This window comes from Pristiophorus japonicus, chromosome 18, assembly GCF_044704955.1.
Source record: "Pristiophorus japonicus isolate sPriJap1 chromosome 18, sPriJap1.hap1, whole genome shotgun sequence".
NCBI classification, from domain to species: Eukaryota; Metazoa; Chordata; class Chondrichthyes; family Pristiophoridae; genus Pristiophorus; species Pristiophorus japonicus.
In genome coordinates, this window is record NC_091994.1 from 109,766,084 (window position 1) to 109,791,867 (window position 25,784).

The following is a 25,784-nucleotide window of genomic DNA, read 5'->3' on the forward strand; positions in this document are numbered from 1 at the left end:
CGGACCTTCACATTCCACAGGCTTAGCATTGCTGTCAAACCAAAAGAACTTCACTCCCACGCTAAAGTTGGAATGTAAATCAGGACGGGGTGGGGGGGAGAGGTGCATGACCCAAACTGACTTCAAATTGAAGCAAAATAAAACGACTTACCCCCCAGGGAGAATGGGAAAATAATCAATGAGAATAAAATAGCTCAGTAGCCTCATTGTTCTACTCAATGTCAGCCGTGGCTCAGTGGGCAGCAGTCTTGCCTCTGAGCCAGAAGGTTGTGGGTTCAAGTCAGGGGCTTGAGCACAAAAATCTAGGCTGACACTCCCAGTACAGTGCTGAGGGAACGCCGCACAGTCGGAGGTACCGTCTCATCCAGACATTAAATCAAGACCCTGTCTGCTCTCTCAGGTTGACCTAAAAGATCCCATGGCACTATTTGAAAGAAGAGCAGGGGAGTTATCCCCGGTGTCCTGGCCAATAGTTCATCATTATCATCGGCGGTCCCTCGAACGAGGATGACTTGCTTCCACAAGAGTTCACAGATGTTTCAATGAAGGACCCGATGTTCGAGTCCTGAACTCCAATCGAAGGATGGAAGATGCCTGTGCGTGGATTTTTTTAACGTGTGGTGACCGTTGCACATCAGCCACCACACGGGGCTTGACAGAGCTAGGTCTTTATCCAGTGGCAAGGATCAACCAGGACGACTGGAGACCTGCTCTGCTGCACGGACCTAGTGCGCACACATATCGCAGTGTGGGCTGGCCCGTGCTGCTTCTGGGCCCCGAACCCTCATTCGCCGCACCTCCGCCATGATCTCTCGCCGCACCTCCGCATCAAACATCCGCCTGGAACATCGGGATCCCCCCCCCTTCCTGCGCGAGAACATCTCCGCAGGTCGGTATAAAAGAGCTGGAGCGACGTACCTCCAGCGCGAGCTGCTACAAGTGTGCGACAATTTTGAGGCAGGCAACTGGGTGACATCATCAAAACCCAAATCGCCGTTTGGAGTGTGGGCAGGAACATCAGCGGGGCCCTGGTACAGTGGGGGAGCGGGAAGGTCGGGACGGATGATAGATCGTTACTGAGGTTTGGTGAGTGATCGTGGCGGAAGGTTGGCGAAATATTTATCCCTCAATCAACATCATTAAAAGAACAGATTTTGTGGTCATTATCACATTGCTGTTTGTGGGAGCTTGCTGTGCGTAAAACTGGCTGCTGTGTTTCCCACATTACAACAGTGACAACACTCCAAAAGTACTTCATTGGCTGTAAAGCGCTTTGAGACGTCCAGTGGTTGTGAAAGAGGCTATATAAATGCAAGTCTTTCGCTCTTTATGTGGCTGGCCGCTGCTCATGGAGCCGAATACGGCACGGGCAGCTGATTGGACGCCTGCTGCCGCTGCCTGGACCTCTCGGGTCCAAGTTCCACGGCATCACTCAAGGTGCGGACAGCCGTGAAAGTTAACCTTTTATCTATATATATATATATATATATTATATAAAATACACCATATTGCATTGGGAAGTGAGTCGAGCTCGGGTGCACATTGTATATGGTGATCAATGTTCCCTCTAATTTTTTGGGGGGGCTGAGCTGCCCCTTCAACCCGTTCAAAATTCCGCACACGCGTAATTTTTCCAGTATAAAAAGGCAGGAAACTCCTGTTGTGGAATCTTGCTGTGCGTGATTTTGCTGCTGGTTTTTAACTGCGTGACAGGAGCCACTCTTTTAAAAAAAAAAAATAGTTGTGCTGTGTTACGGTGGGGGTGGGGGGATGGGGTCCGTGGAATGTTTATAACTGGGAGTGGGGGCCCCAGAAGCAAAAATGCTGAGAGTTGCTGCTTCGGAACACTGCAGGCTTGATTCTGTAACCTGCCTGAGTGCAGCTCGCCAGCGGGAGGGAGGGGTACAAGAATTAGTCCTCGTTTCCCACACTAAGTGACATTTACAGCACGGAAGGAGGCCATTTCGGCCCATCGTATCCGTGCTGGCCGGCAAAGAGCTATCCAGCATAATCCCACTTTCCAGCTCTTGGTCCGGAGCCCTGTAGGTTACGGCACTTCAAGTGTATATCCTGTCATGTATCTTACATTATTATATATAACTGTATTCTAACATGCTATACATGACTGTAATAAGATATGACCTGTAACCACCAGCATACCTTACCACCAGCGGTGCACTTGCAAGAGACAGGTATATAAGGACAGGTCTCAGGCAAGTGCAGCATTCCAGAGCTGTGAAATAAAGGTGCAGGTCCAGAATGACCTTGACTTCACGACATGCCTCGTGTGAATCTGTACTGAGGGGACAGGACTTTACATATCCAAGTACTTTTTAAATGTGGTAAGGGTTTCTGCCTCCACCACCCTTTCAGGCACTGAGTTCCAGACCTCCATCACACTCTGGGTGAAGAAATTCCCCCTCAAATCCCCTCGAAACCACCTAACCAATTACTTTAAATCGATGGCCTCTGGTTGTTGACCCCTCTGCTAAGGAAAATAGGTTCATCCTATCCACTCTATTTAGGCCTGTCATAATTGTATACACCTCACTAAGGTCTCTCCTCAGCCTACTCTGTTCTGTAGAAAACAGACCCAGCATCTCCAATCTATCCTCATAGTTAAAATTCTCCAGTCCAGGCAACATCCTCGTAAATCTCCTCTGTACCCTCTCTCGTGCAATCACATCTTTCCTGTAATGTGGTGACCAGAACTGCACGCAATACTCTAGTTGTGACCGAGCTAGTGTTTTATACAGTTCAATCATAACCTCCTTGCTCTTGTATTCTGTGCCTCGGCTAATAAAGGCAAGTATTCCGTATGCCTTCTTAACCACCTTATCTGCCTGCCCTGCTACTTCAGGGATCTGTGGACCTGCACTCCAAGGTCCCTTTTTTCCTCTATACTTCTCAGTGTCCTACCTGATACATCCTCACTATACAGTATAAATGCACACGAGGCCCATGCTTGAGAGGTCAGTCTGTGACCTGTCCTTTATTCAAGTGATGAAGGTGGGTGGAGCTTCCTCTTTTATACCTGAAGGTCCAGGTTAGGAGTGTCTCCCAAAAGTTCACCACCTAGTGGTCAGTGTTCTCACAGTGTACAACTTATCAGTTTATACATGGGTTACAATGCTGGTTGAATACATGTCATCACCTCCCCCCCCCCCCCCCAAAGTCTTATTGGGATCACAGGTTGAGTCTCTCTGGTGGTTTACGCTCTCTTGTAGAGCACCTGAGTTGGGGCTCCGGTTGTTGGGCGCTGGTCTGAGTGTCTGCTGTTTGCGGTGCCTCAGGCCTGTCCGGACTGACCACAGTGACTGGGCTCTCCTCCACTTGGGTCTGGTCCTCCCTTTGGTTCTGGTGTTCGGTCACCTGTGGTGGAGTAAACTCTATATCGTGCTCTTCCTCTGCTTCTTCTATGGGGTTGCTGAACCTCCTTTTTGTTTGATCCACGTGTTTGTGGCAGATTTGTCCATTGGTAAGTTTATCTACCAGAATCCTATTCCCCTCTTTGGCAATCACAGTGCCTGCGAGCCATTTGGGCCCTGCAGCGTAGTTGAGGACAAAGACAGGGTCATTTACATCAATACATCGCGCCCTCGCATTCCTGTCATGGTAGTCAAATTGTGACTGGCGTCTGCTCTCAACAATTTCTTTCATGGTGGGGTTATAAGGGATAACCTTGTTTTGAGCGTCCTTTTCATTAGCAACTCTGCAGGTGGAACCCCTGTGAGCGAGTGGTCGGGATCTGTAGTCCAACAGGAAGCGTGATAAGTGGCTTTGTAGGGAACCCCCTTGGATTCTGAGCATCCCCTGTTTGATTATCTGCACTGCTCGTTCTGCCTGGCCGTTTGTGGCCGGCTTGAACGGTGCCGTTCTGACATGGTTAATTCAGTGCTTGTGAAGCACGGGCCATTGTCGCTGACCAAGATATCCGGTAGACCATGGGCGGCGATCATTGCCCGTAGATTTTCTACCGTGGCAGAGGATGTGCTTGAATTTAAAATGTCACACTCGATCCATTTAGAGTAGGCGTCTACTACAACCAAAAACATTTTTCCCATGAAAGGACCTGCGTAGTCCACATGGATGCATGACCAAGACTTGGCGGGCCAGGGGCTAAGGGGGGCTTCTCTGGGCGCATTGCCCAGCTGGGCACACGTGTTGCACCTGCGAACACAAAGTTCTATCCCTGGCCACCAAACGTGTGCCCTGGCAATTGCCTTCATCATGACAATGCCCGGGTGCCCATTGTGGAGTTCTCTGATGAACACCTCTCTGCCCATCTGGGGCATGACTACGCGGTTTCCCCACAGTAGGCAATCGGCCTGAATCAAGAGTTCATCCCTGCGCCTGTGAAATGGTTTAAATTCCTCAGGGTATGCCCCGTTCGTGGCTGCCCAGTTCCCATTCAGGACACATTTCTCGACTAGAGACAATAGCGGGTCTCTATTTGTCCAGACTTTAATCTGACAGGCTGTCACGGGTGAGCCTTCGCTTCCGAAAGCTTCAACAGCCATGACCATCTCAGCACCATGCTCGGTAGCCCCCTCAGTGGTGGCTAGTGGGAGCCTGCTGAGTGCATCGGCGCAGTTTTCGGTGCCCGGTCTGTGCCGAATTGTGTAGTCATAGGCAGCTAACGTGAGTGCCCACCTCTGTATGCGGGCCGATGCGTTGCATTTATGGCCTTGTTGTCGGCCAAAAGGGACGTTAGGGGTTTGTGATCTGTCTCCAGCTCAAATTTCCTGCCAAACAGGTACTGGTGCATTTTCTTTACCGCATATACACATGCGAGCGCCTCCTTTTCTACCATCCCGTAGCCTGTTTCTGCCTGGGACAGACTTCTGGAGGCATAAGCTACCGGCTGTAACTGACCCTTGGCATTGACATGCTGCAACACACACCCGACACCATAAGACGACGCATCGCACATTAACACAAGTTTCTTTCATGGGTCATATAGCGTTAACAGATTGTTGGAACATAACAAATTGCGTGCTCTATTAAAAGCCCTTTCCTGGCTGTCCCCCCAGACCCATTTGCGACCTTTGCGTAGGAGCACGTGTAGCGGCTCTAGCAGCAATTTGGGAAGAAAGTTACCAAAATAGTTCAGGAGCCCCAGGAACGAACGCAGCTCCGTCATGTTATGGGGTCTGGGTGCTCTCTGGATCACTTCCGTCTTGGATGCAGTAGGGCTGATCCTGTCTCACCCCCAGGAATTCTACCTCTGGAAGACACACTTCGCCTTTTTCAGTCGCAGCCCTACCCGGTCCAATCTGCGTAGCACCTCTCCAGGTTGTGGAGGTGTTCTTCAGTATCGTAACTCGTGATGAGGATGTCGTCTTGAAAAACCACTGTCCCTGGAATCGACTTGAGGAGGCTTTCCATATTTCGTTGGAAGATCGCGGCGGCCGAGCGAATCCCGAACGGACATCTGTTGTACTCAAACAACCCCTTGTGTGTCGTGATGGTGGTCAGCTTCTTCGACTCACTCGCCAGCTCCTGGGTCATGTAAGCTGAGGTCAGGTCCAATTTTGAAAAAAAGTTTGCCACCGGATAGCGTCGCAAAGAGGTCCTCCGCTCTCGGTAGCGGGTACTGGTCTTGGAGTGACACCCGATTGATGGTGGCCTTGTAATCACCACATATCCTGACCGACCCATCCGCCTTGAGCACCGGCATAATCGGGCTCACCCAGTCACTGAATTCGACTGGCGAGATGATGCCTTCCCTCAGCAGGCGGTCCAATTCACCTTCTATCTTTTCCCGCAACATGTACGGCACCGCTCTGGCCTTGTGGTGTACTGGCCTGGCGTCCTGGTTTATGTGAATCACTACCTTGGCCCCCATGAAAGTGCCAATGCCGGGTTGAAACAGTGAGTCAAATTTGTCCAGGACCTGTGAGCATGATACTCGCTCCACAGAGGAAATTGCATTGACATCGTCCCATTTCCAGTTCATGACAGCAAGCCAACTCCTCCCCAGTAGTGTGGGACCTTCCCCCAGGACAATCCAGAGTGGCAACCTGTTCTCCGAACCTTTGTGGGTCACGACTACCGTGGCGCTGCCTAGCACCGGAATGATCTCCTTTGTATAAGTCCATAGCTGTGCGTCAATCGGCGATAATTTTGGCCTCCTGGCCTTGGACGCCCACAACTTTTCGAACTGTTTGATACTCATCAGGGACCGGCTGGCCCCCGTGTCTAGCTCCATTGATACTGGGATGCCATTGAGGAGCACTTTCATCATTATCGGTGGCGTCCTGGTGTATGAACTGTATACATGCTCCACATGAACTCGCTGAACTTCAGCTTCCAGCGATTTCCCCCAGCGTTCATTTCTACAATTTCTGCAGGTATTTTGCTCATCTCTGCAAACTCCGGCTGAGTGTGTGCCTCCACGCCTCCAACATGAGCTGTTGTTGGAAACAAAAGACCCCTTGCCAGTCGATCGTCCCTGACTGCCCCTGTGACTGTCCTTAAGTGTGCCATTAACAGGTGTTGATGGCCCCATAACTGGCCGCATTGTCCCTTGCAATGGCGTGAATCGCCGTTCAGCTTGCCATTGTCTCTGTCGAACTCCTCCTCTGGGATGACTACATGTTGGGGCATGCCCAATTGCCCTTGTCTGCCTGGAGAACTGCATGCTGCTTTAACAATGTTGATTCTCTGTCCCAACCATTCCTTAACACAGTACCTCTCGTCTGTTCTGCTAGTGGCCATGCTCGCGTGGTTTAAATCCCAGTTTCTCATTGCCATTGATACGTCCTTACTATACAGTATAAATGCACATGAGGCCCATGCTTGAGAGAAGGTCAGTCTGTGACCTGTCCTTTATTCCATAGCACTCAAGTGATGAAGTTGGGTGGAGCTTCCCCTTTTATACCTGAAGGTCCAGGTTAGGAGTGTCTCCCAAAAGTTCACCACCTAGTGGTCATTGTTCTTACAGTGTACAACTTGTCGGTTTATACATGGGTTACAATACTGGTTGAATACATGACACTACCATTTAATGTGTATTCCCTTGCCTTGTTAGCCCTCCCCAAATGCATTACCTCACTTCTCCAGATTGAATTCCATTTGCCACTGTTCTGCCCACCTGACCAGTTCATTGACATCTTCCTGCATTCTACAGTTTGTACAGGCCTGTACAGGTCCCACCTCCCCCAGAAACGGTCCCAATGCCTCAAGAATCCAAAGCTCACCCTCGTGCACCATCTCTCCAGCCACGCATCCATCTGCTCTATCCTCCTATTTCTGTTCTCACTAGCACGTGGCACCGGGAGTAATCTGGAGTTTACTAGCTTTGAGGTCCTGCTTTTTAATCTCTTTCCGAGCTCCCTAAAATCTGCCTGCAGGACCTCACCCCTCTTTCTACCGATGTCGTTGGTACTGATATGAACCACGAACTCTGGCTGATCACCCTCCCCCCTCAGAATGTCGTGCAGCCGCTCAGTGACATCCTTGACCCTGGCACCAGGGAGGCAACATACCATCCCGGAGTCATGTCTGCAGCCGCAGAAATACCTGTCTGCTCCCCTGACTATCGAATCCCCTACCACTATTGCTCTTCCACTCTTCTTCCCCCCCCCCCCCCCACCAGTTCAACTGAGCCACCCCCCCTCCCTTCCCTGCACCCCCGCCCCCCCCATGCAGCTGAGCCACCCGTGGTGCCGTGGACTTGGTTCTGGCTGCACTCCCCAGAGCCACCATCACCCTCACCAGCGTCCAGAACTGAAAACCGGTTAGTGAGCGAGATGCTCTCAGGGGACTCCTGCCCGACCTGTCTGGGCCTCTTTGCCCGTCACCCATTCCCTCTCTGCCTGCACACTCTTAAGCTGCGGGGTGACCACCTCGAGAAACGTGCTATCTACGCAGTTCACAGCCTCACGATGGGACTCCGAAACCCGGAGCTCGAGCTGCACTAACTGGCGACACTTCCCACACACGTGGTTCTCCAGGACTTCCCACATGGCCCAGGATGTGCACTCCACGGGACTGAGCTGTCCTGCCCTGCAGAGATTTAAGAGGCTATTTACTAGCTGGACAAAAACTTAAGACTAAGATGTATCTAATTCAAATGATTAATATATCATGTGACAGTTACTTTAATATAGTAATTACAGTTACTAATTTAATACAGTATTAACAGTTACCAATCTCTAAGTTTCTGTGTTATCTCTAACTAGCTATTTAACCCCACAAATCAGGAAACGCACAGTAAGTTTGTTAATTTTCATTGCACATTTATTTCCAGATGTTAAACTTCTCACATTTAAGTTGTTGAAAGAACGTGACTTGAACCATAAATGACTGAGAGGAAAAGACCCACTGCTCCACCCAATGTGTCCCCCACACCCGCGATGCTCTGTACCTGCAGACAACATTTGGCACTGACTCGAAACCGCTCGGTGAGTTCCCCCTCCTGTGTCGTTCCGGCTCGTGCAAAAACTGTCCTCGGTCTTTTGTTCAAAGTGCTAACTGTGACCCCCTTTAACTTGCCATTCCTTTAGGCCGTGCCGTGCTCAGTGGATTGGACTTGAGTTACAGAGCCAGCAGATTGGATGAAACATCAGCTCCTAAACATTAATGGGCCGGTGGGGGAGGGGGTGGGCGGTTGGGGATGGGGACCTAATTATCGGGATGCATCGGCACAATTTGTCTGGGAAAATGATTTTCCCGACCCTCCCCGGCTCCCGTGCTGTGTTAACTTTTAGCACGCTCCAGAACTCAGCTTGTTGACACCCAAAGACAACCCAGAATGAGGAGAATCCATTCACTCCCCACAAGACACGAGGGAAAAGCAGGTGGCTTGAAAATGCCGCCACTTGAAGAATGAAGAGGAGTTTACGAGGGAACAGCTTCCAAGGGAGCTGATCTTCAATCGGGCATTCTCCACACACTGCTGGCGACTAGCCAAGTAGCCAAGGAGGATGGGAACGGCGGCTTAAGCGACCAGGACAGACATAATAAAGTGATCGTTACCCACGAATGCCACACTACTGGGATACCCGAATCTGATGGGCATTCCATTTCAACAGCCAAGCCACCAATCAGAAGCTGGCACGATCCAAATCCAGGTCCTGATGGTTCAGTTTGCTGTTTGGATCTGGCGCTGGTGCCCGTGAATAACACTCACTTTGATCAATTTGTCCTGGGAACCGGAGAGTCTGTTCCCTGGCAGAGTCCGCCCTTCTCACCCCGAATACCAGTTGGACAGTGTCCAACAGTGTGTGCAGGCTGTTGGAATGCAAAATAAAGATTCCCTAAAAAAAAGTAGGCCTGTCTTTAACCTTCAAATGACTCCTGTGAGCTTCTGAAGTCGGACCGGCAATATTCAACATCATCATCATCATAGGCAGTCCCTCATATCGAGGATGACTTGCTTCCACACCGAAAAGGGATGATTTCAATGAAGGACCTAATATTCCAGGTCCCGAACTACATGTTGAAGGGCGGAAGATGCCTGGGTGTGGATTTTTTTTACGTGTGGTGGATGTTGCACACCAGCCACCACACGGGCCTGACAGAGCTAGGCCTTGGTCCAGTGGCAAGGGTTAACCAAGACGACTGGAGACCTGCTCTGCTGCACGGGCCTAGTGCGCACACATCTCGCAGTGTGGGCTGGTCCGTGCTGCCCCTGGGCCCTCGCCTCTTCTGGGCCCCGAACTCGCGCCTCTCCTGGGCCCCGGTCACTTCCCTCTACAAACTCTCGCCGCTCCTTCGCCCCTCCTGCTGTGCCTGCCCGCACTGTAATCAGCGACCTGGCTTCGCAGCCATCGCCCTCCTGCAGCAGCACGCGCTGCTCCCTGTAATGGCCCCGGCCTCCGACACCAGGGTGTAGGAGAAGCAGTTTGTGAGGCAAGTAAAGGGTTAACTAGAACCACCATCTGCTCCACTTCTCTGCAGCATCCTGGAGATCCGGCAACCCTGAGCAACAAAATCTAGAAACGAAAGAACGGAAGGTTGTCCGGCCTCCACCCTGACTGCCCGAGGTACTCGAGCAGAGAGGTGATTGTCCGCTGATATGAGCAAGTCGATCGATCTGGTAACCCCCAAAGTGCTGAAGATATCCTGGACTACCTCAGTGTGGATCATCCACGGGTCAGGGTGAACCCCAGAGCAGCTGAGTGTGATGACTGTAGTATTGTCCACCCGGCCTAATGTGGCAGCAAGAGTGTCACCCTGCTGTAAACATTAACCCCCGTGGTGAGCCGCCTTCTTGAACCGCTGCAGTCCGTGTGGTGAAGGTGCTCCCACAGTGCTGTTAGGGAGGGAGTTCCAGGATTGTGACCCAGCGACGATGAAGGAACGGCCGATATATTTCCAAGTCAGGATGGTGTGTGACTGGGAGGGGAACGTGGAGGTGGTGGTGTTCCCATGCGCCTGCTGCCCTTGTCCTTCTAGGTGGTAGAGGTCGTGGGTTTGGGAGATGCTGCCGAAGAAGCCTTGGCGAGTTGCTGCAGTGCATCTTGTAGATGGTGCACACTGCAGCCAGATGGTCAGACTCTTCTCTTCGTTGGAGATGGTCACTTGTGTGGCGTGAATGTTACTCACCACTTGTCAGCCCGAGCCTGAACGCCGGCCAGTTTATGCTGCGTGCGGGCACGGACTGCTTCGTTATCTGAGTTCATTTATATCGTCTTGTACACTTAAAATGACTGAAGTCACACCTGGCACACATTGCACAGTGGAGGCTGTCTCGCCCTCCAATTTCCCTCCCCTCCCAAAGGAGGCACGGGTTTGGACACAGGGCAGGGCCGGCCAGCTGGCATTGTGAAAGCTGCACTGGTCCCCTCCCTTGGCTGAGCTGCAACTACCCAGACCCGCAGCCCAGCAAAGCAGCACGCTGCGAGCGACACCGCGGTTACTGCCACAAGCACATCCCTGCCGTGTGCAACGCTACAGCACGAAGCGAGCCCGGTGCAGCGGAGGAACTCCGGGGTCACTCGTGATAACGTGATCTTCACAGACGTTACAAAGCTTTTCCATTATCATCACCATCATAGGCAGTCCCTCGGGATCGAGGAAGACTTGCTTCCACTCTAAAAAGGAGTCCTTAGTTAGCTGAACAGTCCAATACGCGAATTACAGTCTCTGTCACAGGTGGGACAGACAGTGGTTGAGGGAAAGGGTGGGTGGGGAGTCTGGTTTGTCGTTCGCTCCTCCCGCTGCCTGAGCTTGATTTCTGCATGCTCTCGGCGACGAGACTCGAGGTGCTCAGCACCCTCCCGGATGCACTTCCTCCACTTAGGGCGGACTGGTCTTTGGTCAGGGACTCCCAGGTGTCGGTGGGGATGTTGCATTTTATCAGGGAGGCTTTGAGGGTGGTCCTTGAAACGTTTCCTCTGCTCACCTTTGGCTCGTTTGCCGTGAAGGAGTTCCGAGTAGAGCGCTTGCTTTGGGAGTCTCGTGTCTGGCTTGCGAACAATGTGGCGAATTAAATGAAAATTAAATTTGATGAAAAAGCTTTTCCAATTAAATAATGGAGCGTCACACTGCCTGGCAGACCCCGAGGATCACGTGTGAACCGGTCGGCAAAGTACAGACACTGATTGAGAACTGGCACGACTGAGGGAGAACTGGAGTGAAAGCAAAATACTGCGGATGCTGGAAATCTGAAATTAAAACAGAAAATGCTTGTAGATGGTGCACACTGCAGCCACGGTGCGCCGAGGGTGGAGGGAGTGAATGTTGAATGTTATGATTCATGTTTTACTTGCTCCTCCTCTCTGGCCATCCAGCACGTCTGTGGCTCTGTGTCATTCCTGCGAGATAATATCAACTGGGTCAAAACCACATGTGTACAACCTTTCAGTTCTAATCAGAGGTTTTCAAAAGATAACGGGCGATAGACACACAGGTCTCAAAGTTTACTCGGTGAAAGAGTATAGCCTCTACTTTCCCAACTCACAGATTTACGCAATATACAATACTAGGCCGCTTTTGCAAGCCCTTGCACCTGACGAGGTGGCTCACAAGCTATGAACATCAGAAAGTCATAGGCCCACCAGCCGTGATTTTGCACCGGTGGTTTTGACTCTGTCTCCAACAGCAACAACCTGTATTTATATAGCGCCTTTGACATAGTGAAACATCCTCAGGCGCTTCACAGGAGTATTATGAGTCAAAGAATTTGACACTGAACTGCATAAGGAGAAATTAGGGCAGGTGACCAAAAGCTTGGTCAAAGAGGTAGGTTTTAAGGAGCGTCTTGAAGGAGGAAAGAGAGGTAGAGAGGCAGAGAGGTTTAGGCAGGGAGTTCCAGAGCATGAGGCCCAGGCAACAGAAGGCACGGCCACCGATGGTTGAACGATTAAAATCAGGGATTATTATAACAACACTCCGATAACCCTCTGCATAAAGAGATTTCGCCAAAGTGCCACATCTCCAGCCCTTCTACAGTCGGAACACCCACTTATTCTTTACTTTACATCTGTTCTACCAAGTTGCTATTTATGAAAAAAAAAGAAAGACTTGCATTTATATAGCGCCTTTCACTACCACCAGACATCCCAAAGCGCTTTACAGCCAATGAAGTACTTTGTGGAGTGTAGTCACTGTTGTAATGTAGGAAACGCGGCAGCCTTGCGCACAGCAAGCTTCCACAAACTACATTTGCCTGAATCTTTCCAGCAAGCCGCAAATGAGACACTTTATCGAACATCTTCTGAAAATCTATATGTATATATTACATTTACTACATTCAGTTTATCTGTCCGGTCACCTCTTCATAAAATTTTTTTGTTATTTTTTTTAAACAGAACTTGCTTTTGATAATTCCGTGCTCACTGCCCTTGAACAGTAGTTCAGGGACAGTACGAGTTTCACAGCCCTGCCCACCTTTACTTGCAGTCCAGTTGGCAGTTTGGAGCTCGCGAGGTCAGCCTGTAATCATTTCCAATTTCTCAGTGTACTTGCTCACCAGTGTTTGGCAGGGTTTTACACATTGAGCTCCCGTTGTCCAAGTAGCCCCTGAATCCAGCTTGTGTTAATCGTATCACCCGATCTTCACAATGTCTACCGACTTCAATGGTACCTGGAACATAAGCAGCAACGAAAACTTTGACCCTTATCTGCAAGCGCTGGGTGAGTATGAACATGTTTCTGTAGACAAGTCTGGGGTGTCGAATCCAGTTGCAACCCGTGGAGGAATCTAGAACTAGGGGGCGCAGTTTAAGGGATTAAGCGGTTATGGGGAGCGGGCGGGGAAGTGGACCTGAGCCCATGATCGGATCAGCCATGATCGTATTAAATAGGGAAGTGGAGTTGAGGCCAAGATCAGATCAGCCACGATCTTACTGAATGGCGGAGCAGGCTCGAGGGGCCAAATGGCCGACTCCTGCTCCTATTTCTTATGTTCTTATGCAACTTCCTCAGTAGTTCAGTCAACTTTCTTGCCAGCGTGGAACATAAATGTATTTCCTTTTGTCGGGGTTTGAGAGGTTGGAAATTCTTTCCCCATTACCTTGCAAGTAACAGTGTGGTAAATGATGCGAAATCGAGTTGCTCCAGCTAATTTGCTAAAAGAGAATACGCAGTAAGAATTTTAAAGAGCACGGGTTGTTTTCCTTAGAGTAAAGAAGGTTAAGAGGAGATTTGATGGAGGTGTTCCAAATCATGAATGGTTTTGATCGAGTAAATAAGGAGAAATTGTTTCCCGTGGCACAGATTGAAGGTGATTGGTGAACGAACCAGAGGGTGACATGAGGAAACATTTTTTTACACAGCGAGTTGTTGTGATCTGGAAGCAGAGTCAATAGTAACATTCAAAAAGGGGATTGGATAAATACTTTATGGGAAAACAATGACAGGGCTATGGGGAAAGAGCGGGGGAGTGGGATTAATTGGCTAGCTCTACCAAAGAGCTGGCATAGGAATGATGGGTCGAATGGCCTCCTTCTGTGCTGTATTGGATATATTCAAGAGGGAGGTAGATATGGCCCTTATGGCTAAAGGGATCAAGAAGTATGGAGAGAAAGCAGGAAAGGGGTACTGAGGTGAACGATCAGCCATGATCATATTGAATGGTGGTGCAGGCTCGAAGGGCCGAATGGCCTACTCCTGCACCTATTTTCTATGTTTCTATGTATTATTCTACGTTTCTATGAATACTTGTTAATAAAATCTTCTTGGCCAAAATGCCTTGCTGTGATGTTTTTAACCTATATTGCCATGTTAATGTACTCTTGTAATCCATCTTTCTTGAGATGTCAAGGGACAAAGAGCGTTCTAGTGCATACATCCTTAAAGGTACACGAGCAATGCCATGCAGCGAAAGCGAGAGCAAATCGGGTGTTGGGGTGTATCCATAGGACAATTGGGTGGAAGACGAGGTGTACTGTTTTGTCCTTGTACAAGACCTTAGTCAGGCCGCACTTGGAATAGTGTGTCCAGTTTTGGTCTCTTCACATGGTGAGTGATATTGAGGCTCTGGAAAGGGTGCAGAAGAGGGCCACTAGGCTAATTCCAAGTCTAAAGTATCTTAATTATCAAGATAGGCTGATGAGTTGGGACTCTATACCTTAGAGCAGCGTAGACTTAGGGAGGGATATGATTGAGGTTTATAAGATAATGAAGGCAATAGATGGTGTTCCAACTGACAGTTTATTTCAATTAAATAGGTTCGGCTGGACCAGGGGTCACAAATTTAACTTGTACAGGACTAGATCGAGGTTAGATGTCAGGAGGTGGTTCTTTTCCCAGAGAATAGTAGACCTCTGGAACAAGCTGCCCTCTCATGTGGTGGATCCAGACTCACGGAATTCCTTCCAGCGAAAGCTGGATTTGTTTCTGGCTGCGGCGGAGATTAACTCTTACAGAAGGTAGGTACTGCAGGGAATTTAATGGCCCGAGTGATCTCCAGGACTAGTTTCGATCGCCTGGATGGGTCGGAGAGGAATTTCCCAGATTTTGTTTTCCCATTTTGGCCTGGGTTTTTTATCTTTTTTTTGCCTCTCCCAGGAGATCACATGGTTCCAGGTAGGGTGGAGTGTGTATATGTTGGTGATGCACAAGGTATCGCGATTGTGTGGGACAGACTCGATGGACCAGGTGGTCTTTACCTGTCCGTCATTGTTCGTGTGTTCTTTATCTTTTTCTTCAGTTTCCTCCCCGCCACTCCGCACAATGTTGACTCGGTCTTGCTATGGATCTATGGGTTTCCCTGTAGTGCTTGACGCAAACGACATTTACTCGTGTAAGCTTGGGTGGCGAGTGCCCTCGGGCTATTTGACTCCAAGGGGCATCACAGCCATTCCTGCCCTCACCTGCTGTATAGTTTTTGAAAAATTTGGGAGAATCTGAATTTGTTTTGCTTCCACAGTTTAAAGCAGGCTTATTTGATACAAAAGCCTTCTTTTGTCAGATATCGACTATGCTACTCGTAAGATTGCTGCTCTGCTGCATCCTCAGAAGATTATTGAACAGAAAGGGGATTCATTCACTATCAAAACAATAAGCACATTCAGGAACTATCAGGTCCAGTTTACTGTGGGAGAAGAATTTGAAGAAGATACAAAAGGTTTGGATAATCGCAAATGCAAGGTAAGAAACCCACGCCTGTCAGTGAGATTGTTGCGAAACAATTTTAAAAAATGTATTTGTTCATGGGATGTGGGCATCGCTGGCAAGGCCGGCATTTATTGCCCGTCCCTAATTGCCCCTTGAGAAGGTGGTGATGAGCCACCTTCTTGAACCGCTGCAGTCCCGTGTGGTGAAGGTGCTCCCACACGCTGACTTTGTCGCAGTGGTTCATTATAACTGAGTGTCTCGCTGGGCCATTTCAGGGGGCAGTTAAGAGTCAACCACATTGCTGTGGGTCTGGAGTCACATATAGACCAGACCGGGTAAGGGCGGCAGATTTCCTTCCCTAAAGAACATTAGTGAACCAGATGGGTTTTTACGACTATCCGGTAGTTTCACGGTCACCATTACTAATACTAGGTTTTTTTTAAAATTCCAGATTTATTTAATTAAGTAAATTTAGATTCCTTAGCTGCCATGTACTTGCGTCTATAGATCATTAGTCCAGGCCTCTGGATTACTAGTCCAGTAACATAACCGCTGTGCTGCCGTTTCCAAGTGTTGGTGGGGGTCAATTGGGCAATTGTTAGAGGAAATAAAAAAGCTTCCAATCTCGTTTAGATTTTCCATCTAAGTCACAGAGGACGGTGGGATGGAAATGGTCCGTCCATATTCCTTGGAACCATCTTCGCTGCAAACTTGCCCGTTTTTCTTCTTTCAATATGTTTCGGTCAGCTCTTGTGTTGGCAGTAAAGACTGGGCTGTGGATGCTCAGTCGTTGAGTATATGCAAGGCTGAGATCGATAGATTTTTGGACTCGGGGAATCAAGGGATATGGGGATCGGGCGGGAAAGTGGAGTTGAGGTAGAAGATCAGCCACAATCCTATTGAATGGCGGAGCAGGCTCGAGGGGCCAAATGGCCTACTCCTGCTCCTAATATTCTTAAACACTTAAAACTCATTCTGATATCTTCAACAAAAGGTACACTCCAGTACATATTGCTTAAATCATTCAAAACAAGGATATTGAGGCTTTCATTAAAATATATCTTTTCATTAATTCGTAAATCCCAACACAACAATTCAGAGGTAATCCTCGCCATATCGTCCCTTACAAACTCAACCCACTATCGACATTACAGCACATTGAACACTGATTGCTCCAGTGTACAGATGCTAGCTCATTACTGATGCTATCTGCTCTATTCCCACTCACCCATCGATATCAAAAATTTTACAGCTGCGTGCTCTACCTGCCAATCATTTACCGTTATAATTTCCTTTGCCCACATTTACAATGGAATCATTTCGAAGTAAACATGTTGCATTTAATCCCTCCCGTAGAAGTGCTGCATCACAATCACTCATGGGAGGATATAATCATAAGAACATAAGAAATAGGAACAGGAGTAGGCCATACGGCCCCTCGAGCCTGCTCCGCCATTTAATACGATCATGGCTGATTCGATCATGGACTCAGCTCCACTTTCCTGCCCGCTTCCCATAACCCCTTATCCCCTTATCGGTTAAGAAACTGTCTATCTCTGTCTTAAATTTATTCAATGACCCAGCTTCCACAGCTCTGAGGCAGCGAATTCCACAGATTTACAACCCTCTGAGAGAAGAAATTCCTCCTCATCTCAGTTTTAAATGGGCGGCCCCTTATTCTAAGATTATGCCCCCTAGCTCTCCCATCAGTGGAAACATCCTCTCTGCATCCACCTTGTCAAGCCCCCCCCCATAATCTTATATGTTTCGATAAGATCACCTCTCATTCTTCTGAATTCCAATGAGTAGAAGCCCAACCTACTCAACCTTTCCTCATAAGTCAACCCCCTCTTCCCCGGAATCAACCTAGTGAACCTTCTCTGAACTGCCTCCAAAGCAAGTATATCCTTTCGTAAATATGGAAACCAAAACTGTAAGAGCTAAAGTTCACAAAAGCCGTTAGAAGTGGGAACATAAGCATTTATAATGGGAACTCTAAGAGTGCTTGTGTTCCCTGATCCAGTTATCTTCAGCTCCCGGCCCTTGCTTCACCTGAAGATGATACTTGGCCTTGACTCCTCGCATGCAACACTTTGAGAGATAGATTTATCATATATTTAAAATCTTGCATCTGTCAATTTTTTTCATTCATAATTTCCTGCGTCCACAGTTTGAATGGAAACTGCCTTTGTAAACTAATCGCCCAGAGACTGCAGCCGGAGGCTTCCCACGGGCAGAGTCCTCCCACCTGAAAATGTTCTACGGATCTACCCGGTGGTCCCGGAGGTTCGGAGACCAGCGTTCCTGGCCCTCTGTGCAAAGGCCCGCGTATCCTAGGGACATGGGCACTTCGTACACGTCCCTGGGATCACATGGGCCGGCTCAGCCAAAGTAAGGGGATCCCATTCAGACTTATGGTGAGTTCCATATGTACGGAATCACCATAAGTATGAATGGGGATTCCCCAAAAACACACACACAAACACTTAAAATTTTTTTTTTTTTAAAAACATCACATATTTAAAATGAATCAAAGTGGAATTTAATTAACTTTTAAAACAAAAATGTACATTTTTGAAAAATAAATTTACATATTTTAAAGGGTCTAAAAATAAACTTACCTTATTTAAATGTTTAAAGTATGAAAAAATATATATTTTTGTGACCTTTAAAAGTTTTACGCCGATAAAAGCAAGCCTTACACCTGCTTCTATCTGTCGTAAGAATTTCACGGGCACTCGCTGGGCAGGAGTTGGGCAAATAACAAATCGCCTGACTCTCCACCCGCAGAGGCTCTTTTATATCCGGATGCGTGCGATCTGTCGAGGATCATTGGCAGATCACAGGTTCCAGGGTTAGGCGCATGCGCTCCGCGTGCCTAAACCCTCCTTGTACTCGCCCGTAGGGGCCACGAATTCAGGGCCGAGGTCCTGTAAAGGTAAATTGCTTTAATCACTCTCGGTTGAGGTGCTGCAGCACCACCACTGGCAGGAAGGTGTAATTGCAGCACGATAATTTTACAGAGGCTGGTTCTGTTCTAATTAGGGGGAGAAATTCGCCAGAGCCCCGTTTGGGAGTTCCCATGCCAGGCACGGAGGTCTCGCCCCGCGACCTATATTGGGCTCACCGCCTCCGCGACCAAGTGGAGTGCAAAATATCGTGCTCCACTTGTTCAGTGGGGCGGGAATGGGGCGCGGAGGTTCGCAATGCTACACGGATACATTATTAAAGGGAAGGGGCCAAGCTGTCGACCCTGCAGATGGGAGACGGAGCCATGGTCGGACCACCAGGGAGCGGGGGTTGTCGTGGCAGCAGCCCAGCGCACGAGCGGCGCGCCGGGTTGCAAGATGGCGGCACAGCCCCCACGATGGATGAAGCAGAAGGCCGCGACCAGTAAGTCGGCCATTTGTTTTTCAATTCCCCGCCTCCCCTTTAATTATCACCCCGCGAGCGGCCTACAGCTTCAGTGGGCACTGCCCAATTTTTGCTCCGGGGCGGAAACGGGTCGCTGCGCACGGTGATGACGCCGTGATCACCCACGCAGCTGCCCAGGGCGCTACCGGTTACCGTCGCCTCTAAACTCCTGTGAAATTTCGGGGAGGTCAGTAGCAGTGCGCGCCCGAGCAAAAAGTCGGGAGGCGCAATAGCCCGAATTTCTCCCCCTAAGTGTTTACATGGACAGTTATATTGAAAATATAAAAAGAACAAATCCTCTGATTTTTAAATGGGGACTGAATTATGTCTGTGTGTCCTCCATCCCTTAACCCCATTTCACCTTAAGGCCTTCTGTTGCCTGGGCCCCAAGCTCTGGAACTCCCTCCCTAAACCTCTCCACCTCTCTACCTCTCTCTCCTCCTTTAGGACACTCCTTAAAACCTACCGCTTTGACCAAGCTCTAATTTCTCCTTATGTGGCTCGGTGTCAATTTTTTTTTGTCTTACACTAATCCTGTGAAGCGGCTTGGGACGTTTTATTATGGTAAAGGCGCTATATAAAGACTAATTGTTGTTGTAAGGCTATACTTGACCTTAACTCCCTGAGGTAAATCTTGACTTTGTGCTAAAGAGGCGATCGCGAGTCGGCTGCCTGTTTTACATCGCTTCCGATTTTTAGTTCCATTAAAGTCAGTGGATATAACACAGGCCCGTTTTACACCAATGCACAAAGTCAAAATTACTGTCACTCCCCACCGCGTGTGCAATGCGATGGGAGATAGACTGCTCTCTTTTTTATATTCAAACGCTTCTCAATTTTTGTTAACTGATGCAGTAGTCTCTGCTTCAATAGCCACATGTCGTAAATTACATTCTAATAAACCTGTGTAATTACAACAGTTCTAACTTTCCTCTTCTTTTTCCTACTGATAACCCAATGCTAACCAATGATAACCCAATGCTAACCAATGATAACCAATGATAACCCAATGCTAACCAATGATAACCCAATGCTAACCAATGCTAACCAATGATAACCCAATGCTAACCAATGATAACCAATGCCCCCTTGTTAATGATTTGCCAACCAGTGGAAACAACCCTTCCATCATTTTGAGAATCTCTTTGATTCCATTCCTTAGCCCTCTCTGTTCACGTCAAAAGAGTCCCAATTTTATGAGCCTTTCTTCACGATAGTAACCTCACATTCCTCGTATTCCACTGAACCTGTGTTGTAGCCTTTCGTAGGCTCGAATAAGAACATAAGAACATAAGAATTAGGAGCAGGAATCGGCCATTCAGCCCCTCGAGCCTGCTCCGCCAATCAATGAGATCATGGCTGATCTTCGACCTCAACTCCACTTTCCTGCATTATGCCCATATCCCTCGATTCCTTTAATATCCAAAAATCTATTTATCTCCATCTTGAATATACTCAAAGACTGAACCTCCACAGCCCTCTGAGGTAGAGAATTCCAAAGATTCACCACCCTCTGAGTGAAGAGGTTTCTCCTCATCTCTGTCCTAAATGGCCGACCCTTTATTCTGAGACTGTTTCCCTGGTTCGAGACTCCCCAGCCAGGGGGAACCATCCTCCCTGCATCTACCCTGTCAAGCCCTGTAAGAATGTTGTATGTTTCAATGAGATCACCTCTCATTCTTCTAAACTCTAGAGAATATAGGCCTAGTCTACTCAATCTCTCCTCATAGGACAATCCCCCCATCCCAGGAATCAGTCTGGTGAACCTTCGTTGCACTCCCTCTATGGCAAGTATATCCTTCCTTAGGTAAGGAGACCAAAACTGTACACAATACTCCAGGTGCGGTCTCACCAGGGCCCGATATAATTACAGTAAAACGTCTTTACTCTTATACTCAAATCCTCTTGTAATAAAGACAAACATACCATCTGCTTTTTTAACTGCTTGCTGTACCTGCACGTTAACTTTCAGTGATCCTTCCTATAATGGGATGCCAAAAACTGCATTCAATACTCCAACAGCGGCTTAATCAATGTCCTGTTTCAACATCACTTCTTGTATCACTCAACATCTCTTGCAACTAGCTGTAAAATCCAATGGGCGTATTCAGAAAGATGAGTTTTGATGAAATCTTTCATGTGCGTGCTTTCTTTTTGCAGTCTCTCGTTACATGGGACAACAACAAACTAGTTTGTGTGCAAAAAGGAGAAAAGAAGACTCGAGGATGGACCCACTGGCTGGTGGGCGATGAACTGTACCTGGTAGGTCCTCTCGAGGATTCAGAGCACTTTATAAGCAGCAATGCTCCTGAAGAATTGTGTATGTGGTTGACATTCATTCTTCTCTCCATTCTGTGCAACTTTAACTAGCCCAGCTACCTATTCCCAGAATTCTGCAAATGTAGCCCTTAATCCAGAAACCTTCGAATATATGGTCGGATTTTTCCAGCTTCTTTATCTCGTTATTTCCTCCCTCCCCCAATGTTTGGAAACACATTGTTGAAACTATGGTCTTCAGTGCTCATGTATCAATCTGAAAGAACTCCTATTTTTTTTTTATGTCTTTCATTCTAGAACAGTGGGATTTGGTGAACAATTGTAGCAAAAGCTTGCTCTCTTACACAAAATTCAAGTTAAACTATTGCAGTTGTCAAGAGAAAAAAATGCTTTACATCAAGCAAACACGTTTCTATGCAGTACACCGAAGTATAATTTTAAAAGTGTTACATTTTTGGCTTATAATATTCCTGTGAAGCGCCTTGGGACGTTTCACTCTGTTAAAGATGCTATATAAATACAGGTTGTTGTTGTTGACAAAAATCTATCAATCTCCGATTTAAAATGAACAATTGATGTAACATTAGTTGGCATCTGCGGAAGAGAGTTCCAAACTTCTACCATCCTTTGTGTGTAGAAGTGTTTCCTAATTTCACCCCTGAAAGGTCTGGCTCTAATTTTTAGACTATGTTCCCTAGTCCTAGACTCCCCAATTAGCGGGAATAGTTTCTCTCTATCTACCCTCTCTGTTCCCTTTAATATCCTAAAAACTTCAATTAGATCACCCATTAACCTTCTAAATTCTAGGGAATACAACACTAATTTGGGTAATCGCTCCTCATAACTTAACCCCTGGAGTCTGGGTATCATTCTGGTAAACCTACGCTGCAGTCCCTCCAAGGCCAATATATCCTTCCTAAGGTGTGGGCCCAGAACTGCTCACAGTGCTCCAGGTGTGGGGCCCGGAACTACTCCCAGTGCTCCAGGTGTGGGGCCCAGAACTGTTCACAGTGCTCCAGGTGTGGGGCCCAGGACTGCTCACTGTGCTCCAGGTGTGGGGCCCAGAACTGCTCACAGTGCTCCAGGTGTGGGCCCAGAACTGCTCACAGTGCTCCAGGTGTGGGGCCCAGAACTGCTCACAGTGCTCCAGGTGTGGGGCCCAGAACTGCTCAGTGCTCCAGGTGTGGGGCCCAGGACTGCTCACTGTGCTCCAGGTGTGGGGCCCAGAACTGCTCACAGTGCTCCAGGTGTGGGCCCAGAACTGCTCACAGTGCTCCAGGTGTGGGGCCCAGAACTGCTCACAGTGCTCCAGGTGTGGGGCCCAGAACTGCTCAGTGCTCCAGGTGTGGGGCCCAGAACTGCTCCCAATGCTCCAGGTATGGGCCCAGAACTGCTCCCAGTGCTCCAGGTGTGGGGCCCAGAACTGCTTACAGTGCTCCAGGTGTGGGGCCCAGAACTGCTCACAGTGCTCCAGGTGTGGGGCCCAGAACTGCTCCCAGTGCTCCAGGTGTGGGCCCAGAACTGCTCACAGTGCTCCAGATGTGGGGCCCAGAACTGCTCACAGTGCTCCAGGTGTGGGCTAACCAGGGCTCTGTACAGCTGCAGCATAACTTCTACCCCCTTGTGCCCTAGTCCTCGAGATATAAACACCAGCGTTCCATTAGCCTGTTTGATTATTTTCTGTACCTGTTGATGACTGTTACAGGTCTGTGATAGGGTGAAGGCAGGAGAGATTAAATGACAAAAGGGATGATGGTGCGAAGCAAAAGGAGATGGTAACGGGACAAGTTAAGAAACAAAAGATGGATCTAGAGGGGGTGTAAATGGGGATAACAGAATCATCAACAGCTGCCATCTGAAAACATGGGAGCCAAGGTTATGGTCTGAAATTGTTGAGCTCGATGTTGAGTTCAGAAGGCTATAAAGTGCCTAATAGAAAGATGAGGTGCTGTTCTTCAAGCTTATGTTGAGCTTCATTGGAACAGTGTAAGGGACAGAGGTCAGAGCGGGAGAATTAAAGTGACAGGCGACCAGAAGCTCGGGGTCACGCTTACGGATTGAACGGAGGTGTTCCACAAAGCGGTCACCCAGTCTGCATTTGGTCTCCCCCAATGAATAGTTGTTTTATTAAGTTCTCCAAAAAGCCAAGTCTCGCCCAGTTAGATTGCCTTGACTTAGATTCCAGTTACACGTTATGACTGAAGAGTTTGAAAGCTGCTGTTACTGGGCCTCTATTCACTGGAGTTTAGAAGCATGAGAGGGGATCTCATAGAAACATATAAAATTCTGACGGGACTAGACAGGTTAGATGCAGGAAGAATGTTCCCGATGTTGGGGGAGTCCAGAATTAGGGGTCACAATCTAAGGATAAGGGGTAAGCCATTTAGGACTGAGACGAGGAGAAACTTCTTCACTCAGAGAGTTGTTAACCTGTGGAATTCTCTACCACAGAGAGTCGTTGATGGCAGTTCATTGGATATATTCAAGAGGGAGTTAGACGTGGCCCTTACGGCTAAAGGGATCAAGGGGTATGGAGAGAAAGCAGGAAAGGGGTACTGAGGTGAATGATCAGCCATGATCTTATTGAATGGTGGTGCAGGCTTGAAGGGCTGAATGGCCTACTCCTGCACCTATTTTCTATGTTTCTATGTTCACGGCAAAACTATACATACCAGCTTACATTTGTGCTGCTATAGATGTTTTTTTTGTAGCTATAGGTATTTTTTTAATTAAAAAAAATGTATTGAAAGGAAAGGGTTAATCAGACTGACTTGAAGGTGAAGATTTGCAGTTGCACAGTTTGCCTTTTTGCCAAAAAGACTGAAAGTCACAGTACACAGGTGCTATCTCTCTGACATGTTTAAGTTTTTCTGGGGGAGGAGTTTCACAGTGGGAGGAATTTTGCAGGGACATATGTGCACTTGAAGTGCCGTAATCTACAAGGCTGTGGACCAAGAGCAGGAAAGTGGGATTAGGCTGAATAGCTTTATAAATCAGCCAGCGCAGACATGATGGGCCAAATGGCCTCCGTCTGTGCCGTAAACTTGTATGAACCAAGGGCAATGTAAGAAAAAACTTTTTTACGCAGCGAGTGGTTAAGATCTGGAATGCACTGCCAGAAAGGGTGGTGGAGGCAGGCTCAATTTTATTTTTCAAAAGGGAGCTGGATAAGTATCTGAAGGAAAGAAATTGCAGGGTTATAGGGAAAGGGTGGGGAAGTGGGACTAGCTGAGACTAGGCACAGGCTCGACGGGCTGAATGGCCTTTTACCCATGCCGTAACCATTCTACGATTCTATGAAGTGTTCAGACAGCTCATGATTTGTCCTGATATAATAATAATTGCTGTTAGCCTTTGGTACATAGGGAAGTACGATTCCTAAATTGTAATATCTTAAAATAGTTACGATTATATTCAAGGCATAGGGGAAATGAGAGCTTGATGAACTTGATCTTGACATGATGGTTGTACCTGCTCCAGTAATCGGTTACATCACAATCTGAGCAGCTGAGTATTGATAACACTGCTTCTGGCCATCAGCTGACAATCTCCTTCTCTCTAGGAACTCTGCTGTGAGAACCAAGTATGCAGACAAGTTTATAAGAAAGTGTCCACGGCATAAAAGGGTGAAGATGCCAAATGCGCTGCCTATTAACTTAATGATGGTGATTTTGACTAATTTTTTGGGCTGTCTTTCTTCAATGAATAATCTCAAGGTGCTTAATTTATGAATCACCCTCGGGTTTCAAGGAAGGATGTTCTTATTACCACACTGTGATAAAGAAGCACATTTGAAATGGCTTATCGTTCTGTATTATTGCAGAATTAAGATACCCAGATGATCAGTGCGGATCTGCTCCAGGATATGTAATTAACTTCACATTCGCATTCTGGCGGCATTACACTCTTGGAATATGGCTATCTGTTGGGAAGCTATTGTATAGGAGGCCATGGTAGAAGTGAAGCCAATTGTGTCACTTGTATGTGAGAATATGATAATCATAAAGGATTAGCAAAGTAATGTGTGTCCTGTGTTTTGTTTTTTTACATAAGTTCAACATTATTCGTTCTTCTCCCATCAAACTCCATAGGGAAAAACACTGAAATAGAGTTTTTCCTCCTCTTGCACAGGTAAAAACATATTTCCATTTTCCTGCTCTCCTAAAAGGACAATGAGCAGAGTTCTGGCCAGGTCTTTTATTTTAAGCCACAATCGTTACCCACTTTCACTCAATCACAGCAAGCTTCGCAACGTCCAGGGTGAACAGTTGTACACTACAACCTAACTGTGGTGGAGGAGTCAAACCTTATGGGCGAAAGGGCAGGGGGAGTGGGACGAGCTGAGGTGCTCTTGCAGAGAGCGGGCACGGGTTCGACGGGCCAAATAGCCTCCTTCTGTGCTGTAACCATTCTATGATTCTATGACTCGAACAAAACTCTTGCAATATATTGGTATTACAGTTCTGACAGATTTCATGTTCTCAACACTTTTCCCCTTCATCCTGTTTATCATCCTCATAGGCAGTCTCTCGAAACAAGGATGACTTGCTTCCACACCAAAAAGGGATGAGTTCACAGGTGTT

General features: G+C 47.9%; 1 protein-coding gene across 1 annotated transcript in view; it reads left to right on the plus strand.

Annotated features, from left to right (window-relative positions):
• The window catches only part of nmnat1 (nicotinamide nucleotide adenylyltransferase 1), a 54,984-nt gene extending 29,762 nt beyond the window's left edge, over positions 1-25,222 (plus strand). The window contains exons 7-10 of the mRNA XM_070860741.1: positions 12,991-13,086; positions 15,365-15,543; positions 21,085-21,186; positions 24,764-25,222. Coding sequence (XP_070716842.1) covers positions 12,991-13,086; positions 15,365-15,543; positions 21,085-21,186; positions 24,764-24,823 — 437 coding nt within the window. The 3' untranslated portion in view covers positions 24,824-25,222. The remainder of the gene's footprint in view (positions 1-12,990; positions 13,087-15,364; positions 15,544-21,084; positions 21,187-24,763) is intronic.
• The last annotated feature ends 562 nt before the right edge of the window (positions 25,223-25,784 follow it).